The following is an 18,487-nucleotide window of genomic DNA, read 5'->3' as shown; positions in this document are numbered from 1 at the left end:
ACACCAAACTGGTCTTTCTGTGATACAAATTTGATGCTGCACTCCCTTACAGATATCTTTCCATTGGTTATAGCACAGACAGGATCAGCATTTAAAACAAAACTAATCTCTTCAGAGAGCCATATGGACTTCACCTTTCTCCTATTGCTTCTCAACCTTACATCAAACAACTTAGATGTTTTTGAAATCAGTTATCAAAGGTGATTTTTCTAGAGGAAAAGCACTACCTATTAGATTAAAAATATTAGTAAACCACTGAATCATAGGTAGAGGACAGAAATATATTCAAATGGAATTCATACAAATTTTTCCCTTTGTGCAAAGGCCACAAGTCTTTCCTACCATCCCCCAAGGGAGCTGATGTCTATCACAGTTACCTTGATCACCTAACAGGCACTCACAATGTCATTGTAAGTCTAAAAACCAAGTTAAATACCTAGAGCCTTTTAATAATGCTAATTATGAAAAAGAACAGACAGTGACAGCTCCACAGGGGCCAATTCAGTCTGATGAGCAGATTTCATAAGCATTTTTACTGGACATGTGATGTGAGGATCCAGCAGAATTTAAACACTTTGTTTCCCTTCAGCTCCAGCTCTTAATTATAATGGAAAATGGGAGAGGCCAGCTGACACAGAGCTCATATTCAAAAAGCTCATCTCAACAACTATAAAAATCCCTCATTCTGCCTAAAGTGTAATGTAAGCACACATTAATTTGCTGCTTTATTTGCTCTTTAGAGTTAACCTCTTTTTTTTAAATCCTTCATCTGAAAAATCTACATAACAACTGGGATATCATGGAATCACAGAATGGTCAGAGTTGGAAGAGTTCAAGAGAGGTTCTCCTCCCCTTTTACTCTGCCCTCGTGAGACTGCATCTGGAATATTGTGTCCAGATTTGGGCCCCTCAGTTCAAGGACAGGGAGATGCTGAAGCAAGTTCAGTGCAGGGCCACACAGATGATGGAGTGTTGCATCTCCCTTATGATGAAAGGCTGAGGGAGCTGGGGCTCTTCAGCTTGCAGGAGACTCAGGGGTGACCTCAATGTTTCCAAATATGTAAAGGGTGGGTGTCAGGAGGATGGAGCCAGGCTGTTGTCAGTGATAGGACAAGGGGCAATGGATATAAGCTGGAACATATGAGGTTCCAAAGAAATACAAGGAACAACTTCTTCACTGTGAGGGTGAGGGAGCACTGCAACAGGCTGCCCAGATGGGTTGTTGAGTTTCATTCTCTGCAGACATTTAAAACCCACCTGGACGAGTTCCTGTGTGACCTACTCTAGGTGGTTCTGCTCTGGCAGGGGAGTTGAACTAGATGATCTTTCAAGTTCCCTTCCAACCTTTAAGATTTTGTGGAAGAGACCTCTAGAGATTATCCAGTCCAACCTCCTGCTAAACCAGGTTCACCCAGATCAGGTTACACAGGAACATGTCCAGGCAGGTTTGGAAACCTCCAGAGAAAAAGACTCCACTGCCTCTCCAGGAGCCTGTCCCAGGGCGTCCTCAACTGAACACCAAAGAACCTTCTCCTCATGCTCAGGTAGAACTTCCTGTGTTTCAGTCTGTGCCTCTTACTCTTTGTTCTGTCACTGAGCACCACAGAAAAAAGACTGCCCCATCATACCTTATACCTTTGTGGAATTCATCTTCTTGTCTTTTCAAATACTTTTGAACAAAAAGCACTAAATGACATGGAATTCCTTACAGAAACATGAGCAATAAAGCAACCTTTAACACTCTTTTAGTATGATCTTTTAGCAAACATATAGCTGAAAATAGCACTGATAATTAAGTGGCATGCAAGCTATTTTCTAACTTACCCAAAATTGGTAGGCTCTACAAAACTTGGTTCCCTCCTTTGCAAAATTTCAGCTCACAAAGATGGGATATTTGCTTGAAATTTAGACAGCAAGACTAAACATGGCTGTCTGGTAAGACTGTCTTAACAGTGCCATGTCTTAAACCTAATATCCAAAAATATATACATAGTAGAGGACTGAAATACCCTGTGGTTTTAGCATTGGTAATCATAGCAATAGTCTAGGAGATTAACATTAGGCCCTGGCTCTCATTAAGACACACACACACAAATTACCTTTTTTTAAGCCATAAAAAGGACACAGTGGATACATTCTGTAATGTACACATCCCAAGAATAGTTTTCAATTAACACATCACAGGTTAAATAAATTCCATCTTGTGGGAACCAAACAGCTATTCCATGCTGTAAAATTTTTACAGGTCACCTCCATTTACCTCCCTACTGTAGGAGGCTGCTCCTCTCTTTTCTTGGCTCAGTTTCTTCATTTGTCTGCACAATGAATCCACACTCCTCTAGCTTACTAAGCAAAACAAAGACAAGACTACATAGACACATGCCGGCCTACTCTGCCCTTTCCCATATTCTAGCTCAAGGAAATCACAGGCAATAAAGAAGTTTAAAAGCCAAGCTATTCTCTTCAATCTGATTCAGATCACTACTTCATTCTACATTAAAAAACATGTGGAGCCTCAGGGAAAAAAAATATATCTCTCTAAGGTCAGTCCTCCATTAAACTTCCAGACATAATTCAATGTATCAACTGAAACGTATCCTAGAATGACAGCCAGTAATCTCAATCTGGTGTCCAACACCACACTACTAGCTGCTTGAAACGGTAGCTCTCACCAACCTGGGAAAACTTTTAAAACCGACCTCTGCAGAAACTTATTTCAGCTCTGGGGCAAAATGCTTATCTAGTTCTTCTGGAAATGAGCAAAACAATTCTCATCAAAAAGGCATCAGACAGTCTGACTGGTAGTTGATGAGTCACCTGTCTCAGACTCTCACTGAAATACTTGATAACAGGACCTATAAAAACCAATCATGATCTTTGTGATTCTTACATTCATTCCACTTGCAGCAGAGCAGTACCATTATTTTCAGGTGAAGGGCTAAATCAAAAGCTAACATCACTGGCTGAGTGTTTCCCCAAATCCCTGTGCCAAGGTCAATCTTTCCCTTGTCCTGCACTCACACTGCAACATGAACAGCTTCACAATACCCATCTTACATGCAACCCTCAGATTTCATGATCGTGCTACTGCATAACAGAAAACCTAACTTTAAACACTTTTGTCACTGCAGATCCAAGGCGGCCTTGTTAAGCTAAGCAATGGATAAATACATATAGACAGTCTGTGCCTGTAGCAAGTTTGTACTAACTACAGAAGTCAAATGAAGAACAGAAGTGGAAACAAATACAGAGCCAATAAGGTCCTACCTCAGGTTTTGCCAGTGGCAGAATCTCCCATACTAATCCGCTGCCTTACTGATAGACAGAGCATCTCTACAACAGTATCTTACAAGTAACTTACTTATCTTACTAATTCATTGTGGATTTGTGAAAGACTGCTCACCCATGTTTCTTTGTTAAGCTGTAACTTAAGGCATGTGAGAACATCCATGCTACCTTTGGTAGGTGCAACAATACAATTGCCTATGCAGAAACAACTGAGGAGACTGAATGCATACAGCCCACTCAACTGTTCAGAAAAGGGAGAATATACACAAGAGTGCATGAGATCAACAGAGTATTTGAATTAGAAAGAGCTTATCTATTGAAGCTTCTGGTATCTTGCTCTTGAGAAAGATGACATTCTCGGTTAATAATCTTGGACTTTAAAGCTCAAGATGAGGAAATGCTCCCCCTAAGCCAAGTTGATATATTAAGATCTCTAGGAAGAGGGGATCAAAGGAAAGCAGTCTCCCAGGCATACAGTACTTTAACACACCAAATGGACAAGGCTAGCAAAAAAAAGTTAATCTAATTCAGTAGGTCACTGGAGGTACAAACTCTCTCCTTCAGAATAGAAAAATGCTTTTTGGCTTAAGAGTGTGCTCATTTCTAGTGCATTTCTAGTGTTTTAGTGTTTACTTTGCTAAGGACTCGATTACTAGCCTACTAGAATCAGTCTGCCTAGCAGTGAAAGAATTCAACTCAAGTAAGAGGACACTGCTACTTCCAGAACTTTATTTATAGCTTGTGCACAAGCCCAGAGCTCCAACTTTGAATTCTGCTTTGCAGTCCAGTCAAGAGCTCTAAAACTGCTTCAATGCTTCAACTACAGAAGGAGTTGTTTGTTGATCTGGAAGTTACTGGTATTGCAAGACCTTTGCTGATTCACCAGCAGAACCAGCTTTTGCCCCAGCATGAAGATGAAATGGTCTCTCTTTTCCACAGGTTAGAGACATTCTCAGCACCAAACCACTCACAGCTACAGTCAAACAGGCAGCCAACTCCTTTAAACATGCCCGATAAAAACTCTGCTTCTTGTACGTGTCTTACTGAAAACTACAGCAGCCAAGGAAAATGAGAAGGACATAGGTATGAAGAAACACACCTTAAGAGTAAGCCATCCTTGATTACCATTATCTCTGAGACCAGCTAAATGAGTTTAGATGTGTGGAGGGTAACATCTGTAGTGATATAGTCTCTAAAAATACAGTGAATGGTTTCATCTTTACTCCCCCACACCTTCATTTTAATAGAAATGCTAAGGATTATGAGTTTCTAATTGGAGCTGCGAAGGGCACAGAGTCACAAATGCCCTCAGAACTGTCTCTAAATATGTTTTTTTAATTTTTTTAATGAAGATACATTTCCAGCCTATTTAGAAACATAAAGCTAGGTATTTAGTGGTCACAACTGCAGTGAATATAGGCAACAAAAATACAGCCATGACCACACAACAGGATTTCTTCCAAAAGCATTTTTCATCCACATGCTGCAGATACAGCCATAATACCCATGCAGAGACTAGGCAAGGAATGATCCCACTCTTCTCTCCATCAGTCTCAAGTTCGTCATGTAAGTTGTAGGATCTGGCAGGGGGATTGGACTAGATGGATGATCTTTTGAGGTTCCTTCCAACCTTTAAGATTCTGTGATTCTGTGTGAGTTTTTGCTTGAGAGTACAGTATATACTGGCACTTTTTAAGGTTAGAAAACTAACTGACATCAAAAGAGATTCTTTCTTTTTTTTTAATAAACTGGTATTGAAACTATTTTTAGTTCCTTAGAAAAACACTAAACCCAGGGATGGACACGTGAGCAGAGGAAGCACAGCAAAACAAAGTGTTCCCTGCCAGCATGCCTTAGGCTCTTCTGAAATTCTGTAGGTATGAGCGTGTTCTCCAAGTGTTGCAGACATCAGGGAAGCTGCTCTTACATGGACACTTCAAGAACCAACACCTACAGTATTCAGATATTCTCTACAGCATGGCAAATGTATAATACCAATACTCCCCAGATTTTCTGTCTTTCTACTTCCATCATCAGAAGTGACAGCACCAGCAACAATAATAGCTCTTGTACAAAAAGTTGCAGCTTAATAGGGTTTTTGTTCATTTTTTCATTGTCTCATTCTTCTTCAAAAACTGTGCCAGAAACAAGGGTAGTGCCACATCACTATTAAGACAGTTGCCATACCTGACATTTGGAAAAAGCACAAGACTCTGGGGAATTAAGGCCATAACAACTGTCAACAAGGCTCACCAGTGCTTCAGAGAAGCCAGTCATCGTTCAGTCTTGCAGTAGTCACACCTGAACTGTTCTCAAGCCGATTTAATTGGAGCTGTAGATAATCCTTAGCGGAGATCACAATAGAAGCATTTCAAAGTGAAGGCAGATCTCAGAAATAGCAAGGTAATTTCATCTGTGTTGCACTTGGCTAACCAGCATTGGCTTAAAGACCAGCTTTCTAAACTGTTACTAACACAAGGCAGCAGATGACAGCTGGAGACCAGTCTGTTCCATACACACTGGTTAGCCATAGTATGTGGTAAACTTCACCCTTCGACCAGGATGTACAACACCTGCAACTGCAAGAAGCAGATGAGCATTTCTTCTCCAATACACTCAGTTCTCTGCTGACTCTTTCAATCAACATCCTCACCGCAGTTACAGACTGTAGTCTGCAATTCTCTATACTGAATTATTCCCTACAAAGCCATTTAGAATTCCAGTTCTTAATTCAGTCTGAGCAAGAAGAGACATATAAAACTCACACTTTGAGCAATGAACACATTCTGCCACGCTCAGCCCTTTTCCAAGATGTGGCACCAAATCCAGAAGTTTTATGACCAGCCATTTCTCCAGGGAACCAATGCTTCAACAGTTATTAAATGTAATTAATGACAGATTCTCTTGAATGCTCCCACAGCAAAATGACTCATTTGCCTGGTTTCAAAAGAAGGGCCTCTCAAGCCAGTAACAGACCTACAAAGGTGCAACCTCTGAGAGAGCACAAAATGCAGAGATGTTGGCTGTCACCACCAATAACAAGTATGTACCCAATCAAAAAAACCAGCACATCACCAAAGCCTACAGCAACCAATGTTGTTCCCCATTTTAAGAGCTTGGACACTATGTTTTTCATAGTAATCACGAGCAATCCAGTTGAAAGTTGTGAGAAGGCAACTCTTTAAAAAGCTGTTAATGAACAAATTCAGTTAGCAAACTCCTATAAACGAGAGGTTATTTGAACTGGAAAAAGGCTTCTTCATTGCATTTACTTCTCACAAGCTACACCTGTTGAAGCACAGACAGAAATTGATCTTTATGGCTCAAAGAAAAGCCAAATCCCACCAATAACCTAGTTTGTTCCTTGCCAGCACAAACAAAGCCTAAGATATTAGAAAAGCCACAATACTGTGAAGAATATCTAGATTCAGTCTTTTGGATTACACCAGTCCTTGTTTTCTGACATACTATTACCTGTATTAATGAGAACTTTGCTTTAACAAAGAGAATAGCTGTACAGATATACAAGAAATCTGATATTAAATACAGTTACATGAGACAATTACATGATCTGAAATGTTAACAACCTTCTGAATATCAGAGTTAATTTAAGTAGCCATTTACATCACCTTCCTAAAATACTGTTTACAGTATCATGAATTTAGATCATATTGATCCTGCACAGTGCAAAGAAGGATAAGTATTCTTTTACACCTAACCAATGTCCTTCAATTAAGCATGAGTTGGCATTTTCCTCATTCCAAGAGATCTGGTTACCAAATTCAGCATTAGCCATAAAATTGACTTGGGTCCACAAAGTGAAAGAGTGTGCAACGTCAAGGCCAACACTGTATTTTTAGAGCTTTTGTTTCTCTTGAGGAAACAGCAAATTCATGTTCCTATTGTTTGTCAGAAACTTTTCCCTCCCACTTCCAGTGTGCAAGCAAATTTGATTGTGTGTTTTCAGTCAGTAAGACACTACCCTCACTTTAACTTACATTAATACATTTAATACTATGTCAAGCAATGCCCACAACTTCAACCTGTTTAAAAACATCTCAAACGTTTGGGAGAGAAAAGATCTAACAATATTTAACATATTCCAAAGCACATCCAGTTGGTTCCATTTTGGGAAAAATGAAAAATCGAGTAAAAACTACTTGCATCAGGCAAGTAAACAGAAGAAACTCTCCAAATCTCTCATGGAGACATTAGCACAGATGTGCTGTTATACTTGGCACTAGTGACACACAGAGCACAGCTACAGCATAGATGGCCTTATCTTCTCCCAGACTACGGACAGTTGAAGACTGCATACCACATGAAAGGGAAACTCAGATTAGCATCAAGACCTTGCATTTACTCTGAAGATGTGATTGTGACAAGAACAAATAAGATTTATATAAATGCTAAAAAGTATGATTTTATTTTAAACTTTGTTGTAATTAATATTTTCGGGACCAAATGCAAAGAATGTTCTGCTCTCATAACTATTTGGTTTACACACAGTATATATAGTCCTCAGGCTACAAGATTCATAGAACTTAATTTCTGGAGTACACTAAGAATATCACTGTTATGCCTGCTCCTGCAAGCCTCAACTGCTGTTTCTCATTGAAAACACCGTGTCTTAACCTATTTTAGTTGTTGCCAGCTTTATTGGATTATCATTAGCTCAACAGCTAGGTCAACAAAACATCATGCAACGTATCACATGCTTGTGAATGACTTTTCCTTTCTCAAGAGTACCTGAAGAGGGATCAGATTCTTAAGAGGTCAAATTATCAGCTCCAAGACAAAGAAGTCACATGAATAAAAAGCTTCAGATGGACCAGACTCTAAGATAGTAAATGTTGTGGGGGTGAGAAGAGAGGGAGAAAGATCAGTCCCGTCCCTGTCCTTAAACATCGCTCTTTTTCCTTGTAGACTCCATATACATTTACACTGTTGCATGGGTAACAAAAAAGCCCAAACCCTTAATCCTTTAGTTATGAACAAATGTGATTTCTAAAGGGGAAATTCCAAGTCTCAGGAATGATATTACATTGCATCAGCATCTTCAGTTCTCAACAATTGGGACACAGGTCAGCTGTCTTCAGAAACACGATACCTTCCTACATCATCTCAGACCCCAGTTAAAAACTTCATTTTTCTAACAGGCCAGTGGAGCTTGCCCAGATGAGTCATCCACCCCAACAGACTTTTTCAGAAGCCTCTCTCTCTTTTAGGCTTCCCCAAGCAAATCCCGAAGTAGAGTGGTAACACTAACACAGAACAGCCGTGGGCAAGCTCTGGAAGAGAACAGCATCAAAAGGTACTACCGCAGGTAACCATTATATCTCTTCTATATTTTGAAGACAAACACAATAGAGTTTCTTCTATATGTACAGGAAAGATGAAGTGTCCAGGATGGTACTGACATCAACTCCTATAGTTTAGTTGTTTTGTCCTTTATATGATTCAGAGATATAGGCAGAAGAGCATTTGAACAGCTCTTAGTGGTTTTAGACTAGTTGATACTGCACAGCATTCAAATCTGGCAAAAGATATGCAAAAGTAGAACATTTACCCCTTTCACTAAGGAGTCTTATGATACAAAACAGCACATACATAGAAACTCTATTTAGAGTAACTGAATTCACTCCTATGGTTTTCCAGCAGCATCCAACACGTATCTAACTTTGCAGAAGCTGTCACCACCCTGGTTTTAGGGGAGCACTACTAGAGTAGAGGAGCACTGATGGTTAGTTCAAGGGATCTTTTATGAGAATTTGCAGTCATTCCTGCATTTCACTCTCTTAGGGAAGCTCAGACAAACAACTGCTTTAAAATCTAAAAACAAGTACACAGCATAAGAAGTTGAACTTCAAGGTAAACAGAAAAATCATTTTTTCTAATTAACAATACACCAATTTGAGGTTTATGTTCTAGCATCAAAGACATTTCTTCATAATGATTTATTTGCTGGCAGTCTCTTTAAGAGAAGGTTACTTGTTTCAAACAAGTTTTATACCCAAACCCATTATTCCAACTTCAGCAAATCCCTTCATCACGTACACATCCCATCACTCTACCATAAAAAAGCCTTTTCACTATGTGCATCTCCAAGTGCTATTACAACCTTTGAGTACAATTTCTCCTTTAAAAAGAGGCGGAGGCAGAGAAGTAACCTCTGGCCATGAGGGGTAGAAGAGGTAGCTGTATTGTCACTTAATAATGGAAGTATGGCTGAAAGTCCATGTTATGTAAACACAATTTCCTCTCCATTTCCTGTGGAAAGCGACTTTGAGCCACCCACCCCTGTACTAGCTGAAACATTACAGCAGTCACCACAGATCGACGAGCAGAGAGCAGAAATCTCACCTGATAGTAAGTCTTAATGTTTCTGACTAAGATGGTCAGGTTTTGAACCCGAAGATAGGTGTCATTATTTACATGCTTGTTGACACGTTGGTTGGTTGGTCGAGGATCTCTATTAAAAGAGGAAAAAGGAAAAAAAGTATTACTAGTTATTCAACACTAGACTTAGCATCTCAATAACACACCATTAGGAAACCCCTTAAAAATTCACCCACTCAATGTGCTGATATAATTAAACATTAATTCATGACAGAATAAACTCATTGCCTTTGCATCTATGTGTAAGTTGGAAATCTTCCTGTGTGCCATAAAGTAACCTGCTTTAGGCTAACTCACCCAGCAGCTCAGGGCAGCTCCCCTCCTTATTTATATTTCCTCCAAAAAAAGTGTATTTCGTTTGTGCACATTAGATGAAAGCAGTCTCTGATAAGTGATTTATCTTCCTCAAATAAAGAGAAGCGTGCCTAGGAAAGACTACTATGCCTTCCTTGGCTTTGGAATTTTATATCAAGAGAAGGTATTAATGCTTCATCAACGATCACTGTGCAAACTGCAAATGCACTGAAGTGAAAGGAAAAAGGAGCATTGTGCTTTTATTACATCCATACGACTGATCAGGTCTCTTTCATATACACAGTGTCACAAAAACAAGCTCTACTGGGCTAAAATTCTACTGGGCTTCAAGCATAGATATATGCAAGACGGGAAAAAAGTTGGTGAAAAGATTTTAGGGAAACAAACATAATGCTTTTGATTTCAAGGAAGCAAATAAAAAAATGTACCTGAAGCAATTTTTCCCCTAAAACTAAACAGGAGCAGAAAAGTTGGAAATAAGTTAATAGGCATGTGCACCTTCACATTCTCTGTGCACACCCTAATACACTGCAAAAAAAGGAACCTGAAAGCTTTTATCTGCCAATAGCACAGATCAAAGCCTTGCGCTTCCCCTCTAAAAGAATCCTATCAGCAAACTGCTACACAGTCCTAACACCTGCCTGCCTGGGCACTCCTTTGGCTGTTAATTAAGCCATTCACAGTTCTTCCAGAGCCAAATATTGAACTCCAACGTTGACAAGGAAATAAAAGAGGAACTGATCCAATTTATTTTCTAAATATATCTGTCAAAGTTTATGTATGTCAAAGAGCTCTTTCTTATTTTTTTTTTAAATGCACAGCCACCCCAAAGTAGTCCTCTAGTGAAAACAGTGCTACGTGTATAAATATGACAGAACACATAGATATTCCCAAGATGAGAGAAAACTGTCTCGCCAGCAGATAACATCAGACATGGTATTTCAAGCAAACTGAAGCATAGATGAGCAAAACTGCCACTGGTATAAATTAGCATGACCCTATACAGCCTTTACAGCAGCTAAGGATTTTGTATACTGATTGGCACTGTAGTAAGTGATGAAAAAATAAGCAAACAGAAGAGACACAACTGTAAGAAGCTTTTAAAGTAAAATCTGTGGGAAGTGTTATGTTTTACTGATGCTCTGATACAGTAGGCCGGAAGCCATATCCACACACAGTTTGACAGTATGGCTCTTTGGCAACGAAGCATAAATGGCACCTGGGCCTTCAGCACACTCCGAGCAGACACTGGACCCTGAAGGAAGCTGGATGCTTAGTGTTTTTAGGCAAGGTCACAGCAACAAACCAGGAAGCTAAAAGGGAGGAAACAAAGTAAAGAGAAGCTGGCCAAACACAAGGGTCAGCCTACAGTACTTGTTTCCACATGAAAGCTCCTGTAGGCAGCATGCTGCCGTGCCCCTGTCTGGCAGTGACCCAGACCTATAGCAAGGAAGAGAAAGCTGACTGTAGAGCAGAAAAATACTGCACATCCTGTTCCAAAATGGCACTAAATGGAGCAAAAATCCAAAAAAGTAACCACCAGCCACAGCAAAGGAGAGGAAACTTCTTCCAACAGCTGTAAGCAGTGTAACTGCAGGACTTGAATGAGGTTTTCAAAAAACCCATCAGACACACAAACTCCTCTTCCAAGACAAGGCCTGTTCACCTTTTGGCACAATGGAGCATGTTGCCTGCTACAAGGACATAAGCACTCACAGGATCACACTCTCAGAAGCAATTCTGGAACTTTCATCCGAATCATCTTCATTGAGGGTACTTGGTTGCCCCAAGAGCCACTGACCTCTGGGTGCTCTTAACCTGGAGCCCAACCACAGCAGACAGCCACTCTGGCAGTCCTGCCTCCTCCCCAAATATAAGGAACTGAAAAGTTTTTCTGAAAACAGAATACAGCTCAAGATAGTGACAGTTTGGACTTCTGAATGTCACACTAGTCTTCAAAAAAAGGGCAGGAAACTGAACAAAAAAAACCAAAAAGCACCAGAGTGAAATAACACCTTAAGAGGAAAATCCTGCATAGAAAGAAATTTCTACCTTAAAAAAAAACCCAGCTGTTGGTACAACATTCTGCAAACTATATTACCCTGTTTGGCTGGTGAAATTTGTTTATGAAGAACTTTACAGCAAGAAACTCTTTCCAAGGATCATATTGATAATTAAAGAGATATTTTGCAATGCTAACCTGATAACCCAAACCAATAAATCCCTGTCTGAATATATCTGAAAATCCTCTGAACATAACCTCAAATTAGATGCTTTTTTCAGTCTTTCGATGACTGGTCTTTCCTTCACACACAAATACTACAGTTCTCTTTTTATTTGTAACAAAAAAACCAACCCCAAAGCATCTACTTCTCAAGATTAAAAAAAGTTTTTTGGATAAGACTGAGACAGAATGACAAATGTGATTAATGAAAGCGCTTCAGAAACCAGCAAAAAAAATCCAAGCCAAACAAACAGAAAGGAAGTCTGAACCACTATACATCCAAATATTTTGAAGTCCTCTGCTCATCTTCATGACTTTTACAGGAACACAGAGGAAAGGAAGGGCCATGAGACAAACGAAGTGATGAGTTCTGCAGAACTGGGGCCAGCAGCATAAGTGCTTGAAGATGCAACCCCTTAAGCCATCAATTAACAAAACAGAAGTAATAAAAAAAAAATCCTTTTTAAAATTCAAAATGACAAACCCATTTAAGCAATTTCTGTCAGGTACTTTTGATGACAAAGAGGGAAGCCCAAAAACCAGGCCCAAGGGTTATGAGATGCCAGGAGCCGGGTGTGCCTGCATGCCCAGCATCCCACAGCACTTCACTCTGCAGATCACTCACTAACTGAAAATAGACCACTCTATGGTCTATGGACCTGCCTACTCTCCTATCATCTGACTTCTTACTCTGTCATTAAGGAGGATGATGCACTAATGCCAGCAGGGTTTCTAAATTGCCTGGAAAATGGTAGAAAAAACATACTTCTAAATGAGATTTTAAATCAAACTGACACCTATCTTTAACCTTCTGGTATTCAAGCTACATTTGCTACAAACCACAAGAAGCAGGCACTCACAACATGGCTGTTCCTGTCACATGGTCCAACTTAAACCCACACAGATTGACAGTACCACAAAACATGACAGCTGCAAATTGAAATGGAAAAAAGTACTATTGTGCACATTTATTAAGCCATTTTGATACAAGCAGTTTTATCAGCTGTGTCCTAATCACGTTCCTGTTTGTTAAATGTTTTAACAGACAAGCAGAGTCTACTATCAATCACAAGAATAAGAACAAGTCAACATGAAAACACTTATGTGCCTGCATGTGTAAATTCCCACATCATTTCCCAAATAAAACTTTCTATAAAAGTTAAACAGGACAAATATCTGCTTAAGCTTGTAGGTATTATGCTAGAGCTGCAACTGTAACAGTGAAGGCAGTCTATGCAGTGTCACCACATGCTACTTTTATACCAGGAAGTGACACATAACCATCTGAAAAAAGTTCTTCAAAATTTGCCCACAGAGAATCTCATTAATCTGACATACACAAATCCACTAGAAACAGAAGCTCGAGTCAGAGCAGTTCCACTTTGAAGACTAACATTGTTATATGCAGAGTATTTAGCCAGTACTGCAAGTCTGCAAAAATCAACATGTTTTTCATGCATGACCAGGTTGGGGTATACACTAGAACGTAGGAAAAGGAAACCACTCATTTACAGCAAAACTGCTTGAGAAAACATTTGTCTTCTCTTAAAATACCACTGGAGAAACCAAACACTGCTGTCTGTCTCTCCCTATTAGTAGTGGTGTCTAGCTGCTTAATGAGCAAAATCTGAGAACTAAGCAATCCCCAACTCTTTTAGAAAGAGTCTTGCTCTGTTAGGGATCACCAGCAAGCAAAAGGATCACTGGCAAAGCCCAGCATCTGGTCACCTACTAATGACATTGTGGCCAGAACCTGCCTAAATCCAGGACAGATTCCCTTCCTCCACCCTCATGCCATGGCTGCATTTGGTATGCCTGAGCAAACTACATTTTATTCAGGGCTAGTATTCCTGGGGGCAGGCAATTTCTGAAGAAGATGGAGCAAAGGCACAGCCCTATTTTCACCCCATCATGCAGCCAGTGCAGACTTGGTAGGCAGACAAAATGACAGGATGTCATGCATCTCCCAGGTGAGACAGCTGCCTTGCTGATATGAATCCCTAATCGATTGAACGCCACAACGTCAGGCAGTAAGGATTTTGTCCACTCCATGGTCTCCAGTTTGACCATGGGCTGTCAAACTCATACAGCCCACTTGCACCTCAAACAGCTAAAGCCTCACTTTAACTCAGCAATCTCCACTCAACAGGTATCTCACAATTTCTTCACAGATCCACCTGCGTTTTTGGCCACGGAATGAACCTAAAATCTCCTCAGCTGCAGGATAAAAATGTTTTATTTCTAATAGAAATTCCCAAGAATTTGGCTTTCAAAATCTTCAGCAAAAGTACCGCACCACACTTGGTGTTTTCAACGCAAGCTTATGGGCTTGTGCTACTTGTGTTCCCGCAAGCAGGCACGGAAGATATTTAACCTAAAAAACTAAAAACGAAATAAAACACGACTGAGTAGGCAGCTATTCACATCAGGAGCCCAGCTCCTTCACTCTGTTACCCCCTGCTCTTTGCACGTGTGCATGCATGCATGCATCTGTGCTCTCAGGCAATCAACACTATCATGGCATGGCATATCAGCTTCTACCAGACTTAACAAAGGCCCTCATTAATACAATTTCGACAGGGAGAAATCTCAAGCCAAGCACCAAAAGTCATCTTCAGGGATCAGGACTTGAAAAACTGATGAGCAAGTATTAAAAAAAAAAAAAGTATTTTTCTATTCTGAAAGCTTAGTGGGGCAGAAACATGCCTTGCAAGGCTTTCCCGATTTACAGGCGAGCAGTAATTGCATTGCAATTACTAAAAGTTAAGCCAGGAAAAAGTGAAGGTCACAGTCAGCACCTCTCCCGAGTGCCTTGCTGGGCTGGGATACATAAATACAATCACATTCTCTCCAAAGTTAAACAGTCTTGGGCTCTTGGTTTCAAACTCTTCAGACACTATTAGAAGCACTGCCAAAACTGCCTAAAAAGGGGGAAAAAAACGCCCTGATTGTGTATAATGGGTGAGTTTCCTACTCCACACTGCTTGTGCTTTCAACCTGCTTACACTTTCTGGGACACTGCTGGCAGATATTTTTGGAAAAAACAAACACATTTTCCCGACTGCTTAAGGCCAGTAAACATGCTGAGGTATTTCTCACAAACTCATGATATCTGACAAAATGCCAACTACTGTCAGGGCACTTGGTCAGCCTATATGCTTATCTTCCTCATTTCAATGAGATCCTTCATTCCTTGTGCCCAGAGCACCCTTAAGTTGTTCCACAGACTTAAAGAATTTTATGTCTCTTTAAAATTATTTCAATGGCTAGCTACCAAATATTTAAGCTTGCATACACCACCAGAACATCTAAAACATCACTCATAAGAATGGCACAGCCATTCAAAAGCCACATAACTTCAGCTTATTTAACAATAATGATGCTTGAATTTTCATAATTTTTCTTCTTTTGAAAGAGAAAGGTTCTTTCACATATTAATTAACCGCGGTGCTTTAGTTAGACAAATCCACAGTAGACTCAACTCTTCCTTGGCCATCTCCATGCCAAACACAATAGTCACGAATCACAATGCCGTTCTCACATCTTGTAAAACTACAAGTCTAAATCTGAATACACATACCCAAGGCTCTAATTTGCAAAAGTGCTCTTTTCAAAGTATAATTATTCCTTGGGAAAGGCTGGACATTATGTCTCCTGTTTACAGCAGGTTTCCATCCCAGCTAACTCTTTACACCACTACTTTATTATCCTCAAGTGGGCTGACTGATCTGGATTCTGTTTGAATCACGAATCTTCACCAGTTTCACCAACTGAACTCCAGTTCTTGGTTGCCACAGTTACTAATATCACATCAGAAGAAAATTTGAGCACATCTTCAGATGGGGCAGCCAGGATGCAGAGGATACTAGAATTTGCCAAGCTGAGCGCGTGGGACACGGGTTGTCACACTTCAAGTTACTTTTCAAGATTTCACTTAAAGAATCTAATATGAACTCTTCATTTAAGTGTTTGGACTTGGTCTAACACTACAAATCACTGGTCAAGCTTCAGTTTATTTTATTCTTTTAAAAGAGTGCAGGGCCAAAATTGAGTTATTTCTGAAATCTCCTCCTCTGAAAGTCAAATAGTTCTCCCTACAAACTCTTTATCTGACTCATTTCAGACTATTTAAAGGCAAATACAGAGATGATAGAAGACATTTAGGATCTGTATGCAGCAGACCAATGACAGGAAAGGATGTGCTTAAGAAGTATACATCACCCATTCACTCCAATGTTACAGTAGTTTTACTGTTTGCTCTTTCAGCCTATTTATGAATGTCCTCAAGACCTGTCCTTACAATGTTGTCTGAAGGAGATCACTAAAGTTGAAGTGACGTTTTTTTCTAAATTATGTATTTAACACTGAAGTTTACATGAAAGTAGACACACTTCAGACGAAATCCTAGCTGTAAAGCTTCATGTGACAAAACACTTTCATTTCCTTATTTATACTGCCATATACCTTCCCGTAAAGCATGCATACATAACGAAGAAAAACTAACTGCTTAGAAAAAAAAATTAAAAGGCAAAAAACCCTAGAAAAATGTTAAAGCAGATTTTATAGAACTGGGCAACTTTTGACGTTTCCCCTCCCACCTTTAGCCGTTGTTAATTTCAAAGAGCAACCAAAAGGACAAACCAAAAAGTAAGCCAGAACTGCACAGCCGGTGCTTTCGCCCTGCACGCAGCCCTGCCCGACGCCCGCTCCCAAAGCTCTGCCATCGAAGCCGAAGCGCGACAGACCGCCCCCCGCCAGCCCCGACTCGCGCGGGTGAGCAGCCGCGACGCGCCGCGTTCTGCCGCCCCACCCCCCCCCGGGCCACCTTCCCTCTGGGACCGACCCTCCCCCCGGCCTCGGGACCCACTCACATCTGCAGCATAATTTGGTTCAGGACGACGCCATCCACTAGGTCCATGTAGACGCCGAGGTTGTCCCCGTCCCCCAGAGCCCCGAAGGTTTTCACCTGCCGGGAGGAAAGAGCGGGTTGGGAGGCTGGCGGAGAGCCCAGCCACCCACCAAGGGGCCAGCCCCGCCGGCAGCCTCCCCCACTCGCCGCCTCCCCACACCGCTCACCCATGTCACCAAAGGGCTCTGCAGAAAGAGCTCCAGGAGCTCGGAGACGGTCACGTCCATGTCGCCGAGGCCGGGCTGGCGGCGGCGGGAGGCTGCGGGCGCGGGTCCGGCTCACTCGGGAGACAAAGGCGCGTAGCCCATGGCCCGCCGCCCCGCTGCCCGCCGGGCGCTGTCTACAGGGCAAACAATGCGCGGCTCATCGCTCCCCCGCCCCCGCGCCGGGAGGGGGACCACGGGGCCGCTCGCCGCCGCCGCTGCAGTGCCTCCCGGCAGCAACAGGCCGGCGTTCCCCCACCGAGCTCTCCCCGCAGCTCCAGGAGGGGCAGCCGAGCAGGGACGAGCCGCGCCGGGAGAGTGGAGCGAAGGGGAACAGCCACCCGCGGCGACCTCCCCTCTCGAGGCTGGGAGCGGAGGCCCGAAGCTCCCGCAGGCGGCGGCTCCGGGCAGCTTCGCGTGGTGGAGCGGCCGCGCGAGTCCCCAGCCCCGCTCCGGCCGCCGTCGCGGCGGTACCTGTGGCAGGCGCGCCCTCGCCCCGGCAATTAGACCCGAGCGGCGGCAGCGCCGCGACGGGCACGGCCTGCCGCCAATGGGAGGCCGCAGGGAGCCGCTGCCGGCCAATGGGCGGCGCCCTGGCTGCCCGCGGGGGCGGGACGCGCCGCGGAGCTGGGGCGCGCTGCCCGGCCCGGCTTCGTCCGCGCGGCCGCCCCGGAGGGTCCTCGCCCGGAGCCCCGTGGGCCCGGCGCCAGCGGAGTCTACCCGGCTCTCTGCGGCCGGCGACAGGGGCGGCCCCGCGCCCCCCGCGGTTGTGCCTCCTTCCCCTGTTTAAACCCAGCGATGGGAGGCCGCGCGGCGACTTGGGCGGCTTGGGGACGGCGTCGTGGGCGGCTGTGCCCGCCCGCCGCCGTAGCTCGGAGGCGCACGGCGCCGCTGCTGCGCTGCCAGGCGAGTGCAGGACTCCGAGGCATCGCGTCAAACTTTGTGCTTTGAAAACTACCTGTGGAGTGGTGCAGCGCGCGCCGCGGATGCTTCAGACGGGCGACAAAACCCTCCCTGCAGCACAAGGGCCCGAACAGGGAAAGCGGGAGGAAGGCGCGAGGCAGCCCGGCGCTTCCGCGCGGCCCAGGTCCGGCGCGAGGGCTGCGGTGTGGGCGAGCGGCGCTGGCGGGCCGCCAGCGATGGGCCGTG

General features: G+C 42.9%; 1 protein-coding gene across 1 annotated transcript in view; it reads right to left on the bottom strand.

The window, feature by feature from the left end:
• The window catches only part of CCDC88C (coiled-coil domain containing 88C), a 96,426-nt gene extending 78,678 nt beyond the window's left edge, over positions 1-17,748 (bottom strand). Inside the window, exons 1-3 of the mRNA XM_061997981.1 lie at positions 17,303-17,748; positions 17,098-17,192; positions 9,652-9,760 (exon numbers count right to left, since the gene is read on the bottom strand). Coding sequence (XP_061853965.1) covers positions 9,652-9,760; positions 17,098-17,192; positions 17,303-17,362 — 264 coding nt within the window. The 5' untranslated portion in view covers positions 17,363-17,748. The remainder of the gene's footprint in view (positions 1-9,651; positions 9,761-17,097; positions 17,193-17,302) is intronic.
• Positions 17,749-18,487: the final 739 nt, after the last annotated feature.

Source organism: Colius striatus, chromosome 6, assembly GCF_028858725.1.
Source record: "Colius striatus isolate bColStr4 chromosome 6, bColStr4.1.hap1, whole genome shotgun sequence".
NCBI classification, from domain to species: Eukaryota; Metazoa; Chordata; class Aves; order Coliiformes; family Coliidae; genus Colius; species Colius striatus.
Note: the sequence above shows the minus strand (reverse complement) of the source record. Positions and strands in the feature narration are given on the sequence as shown.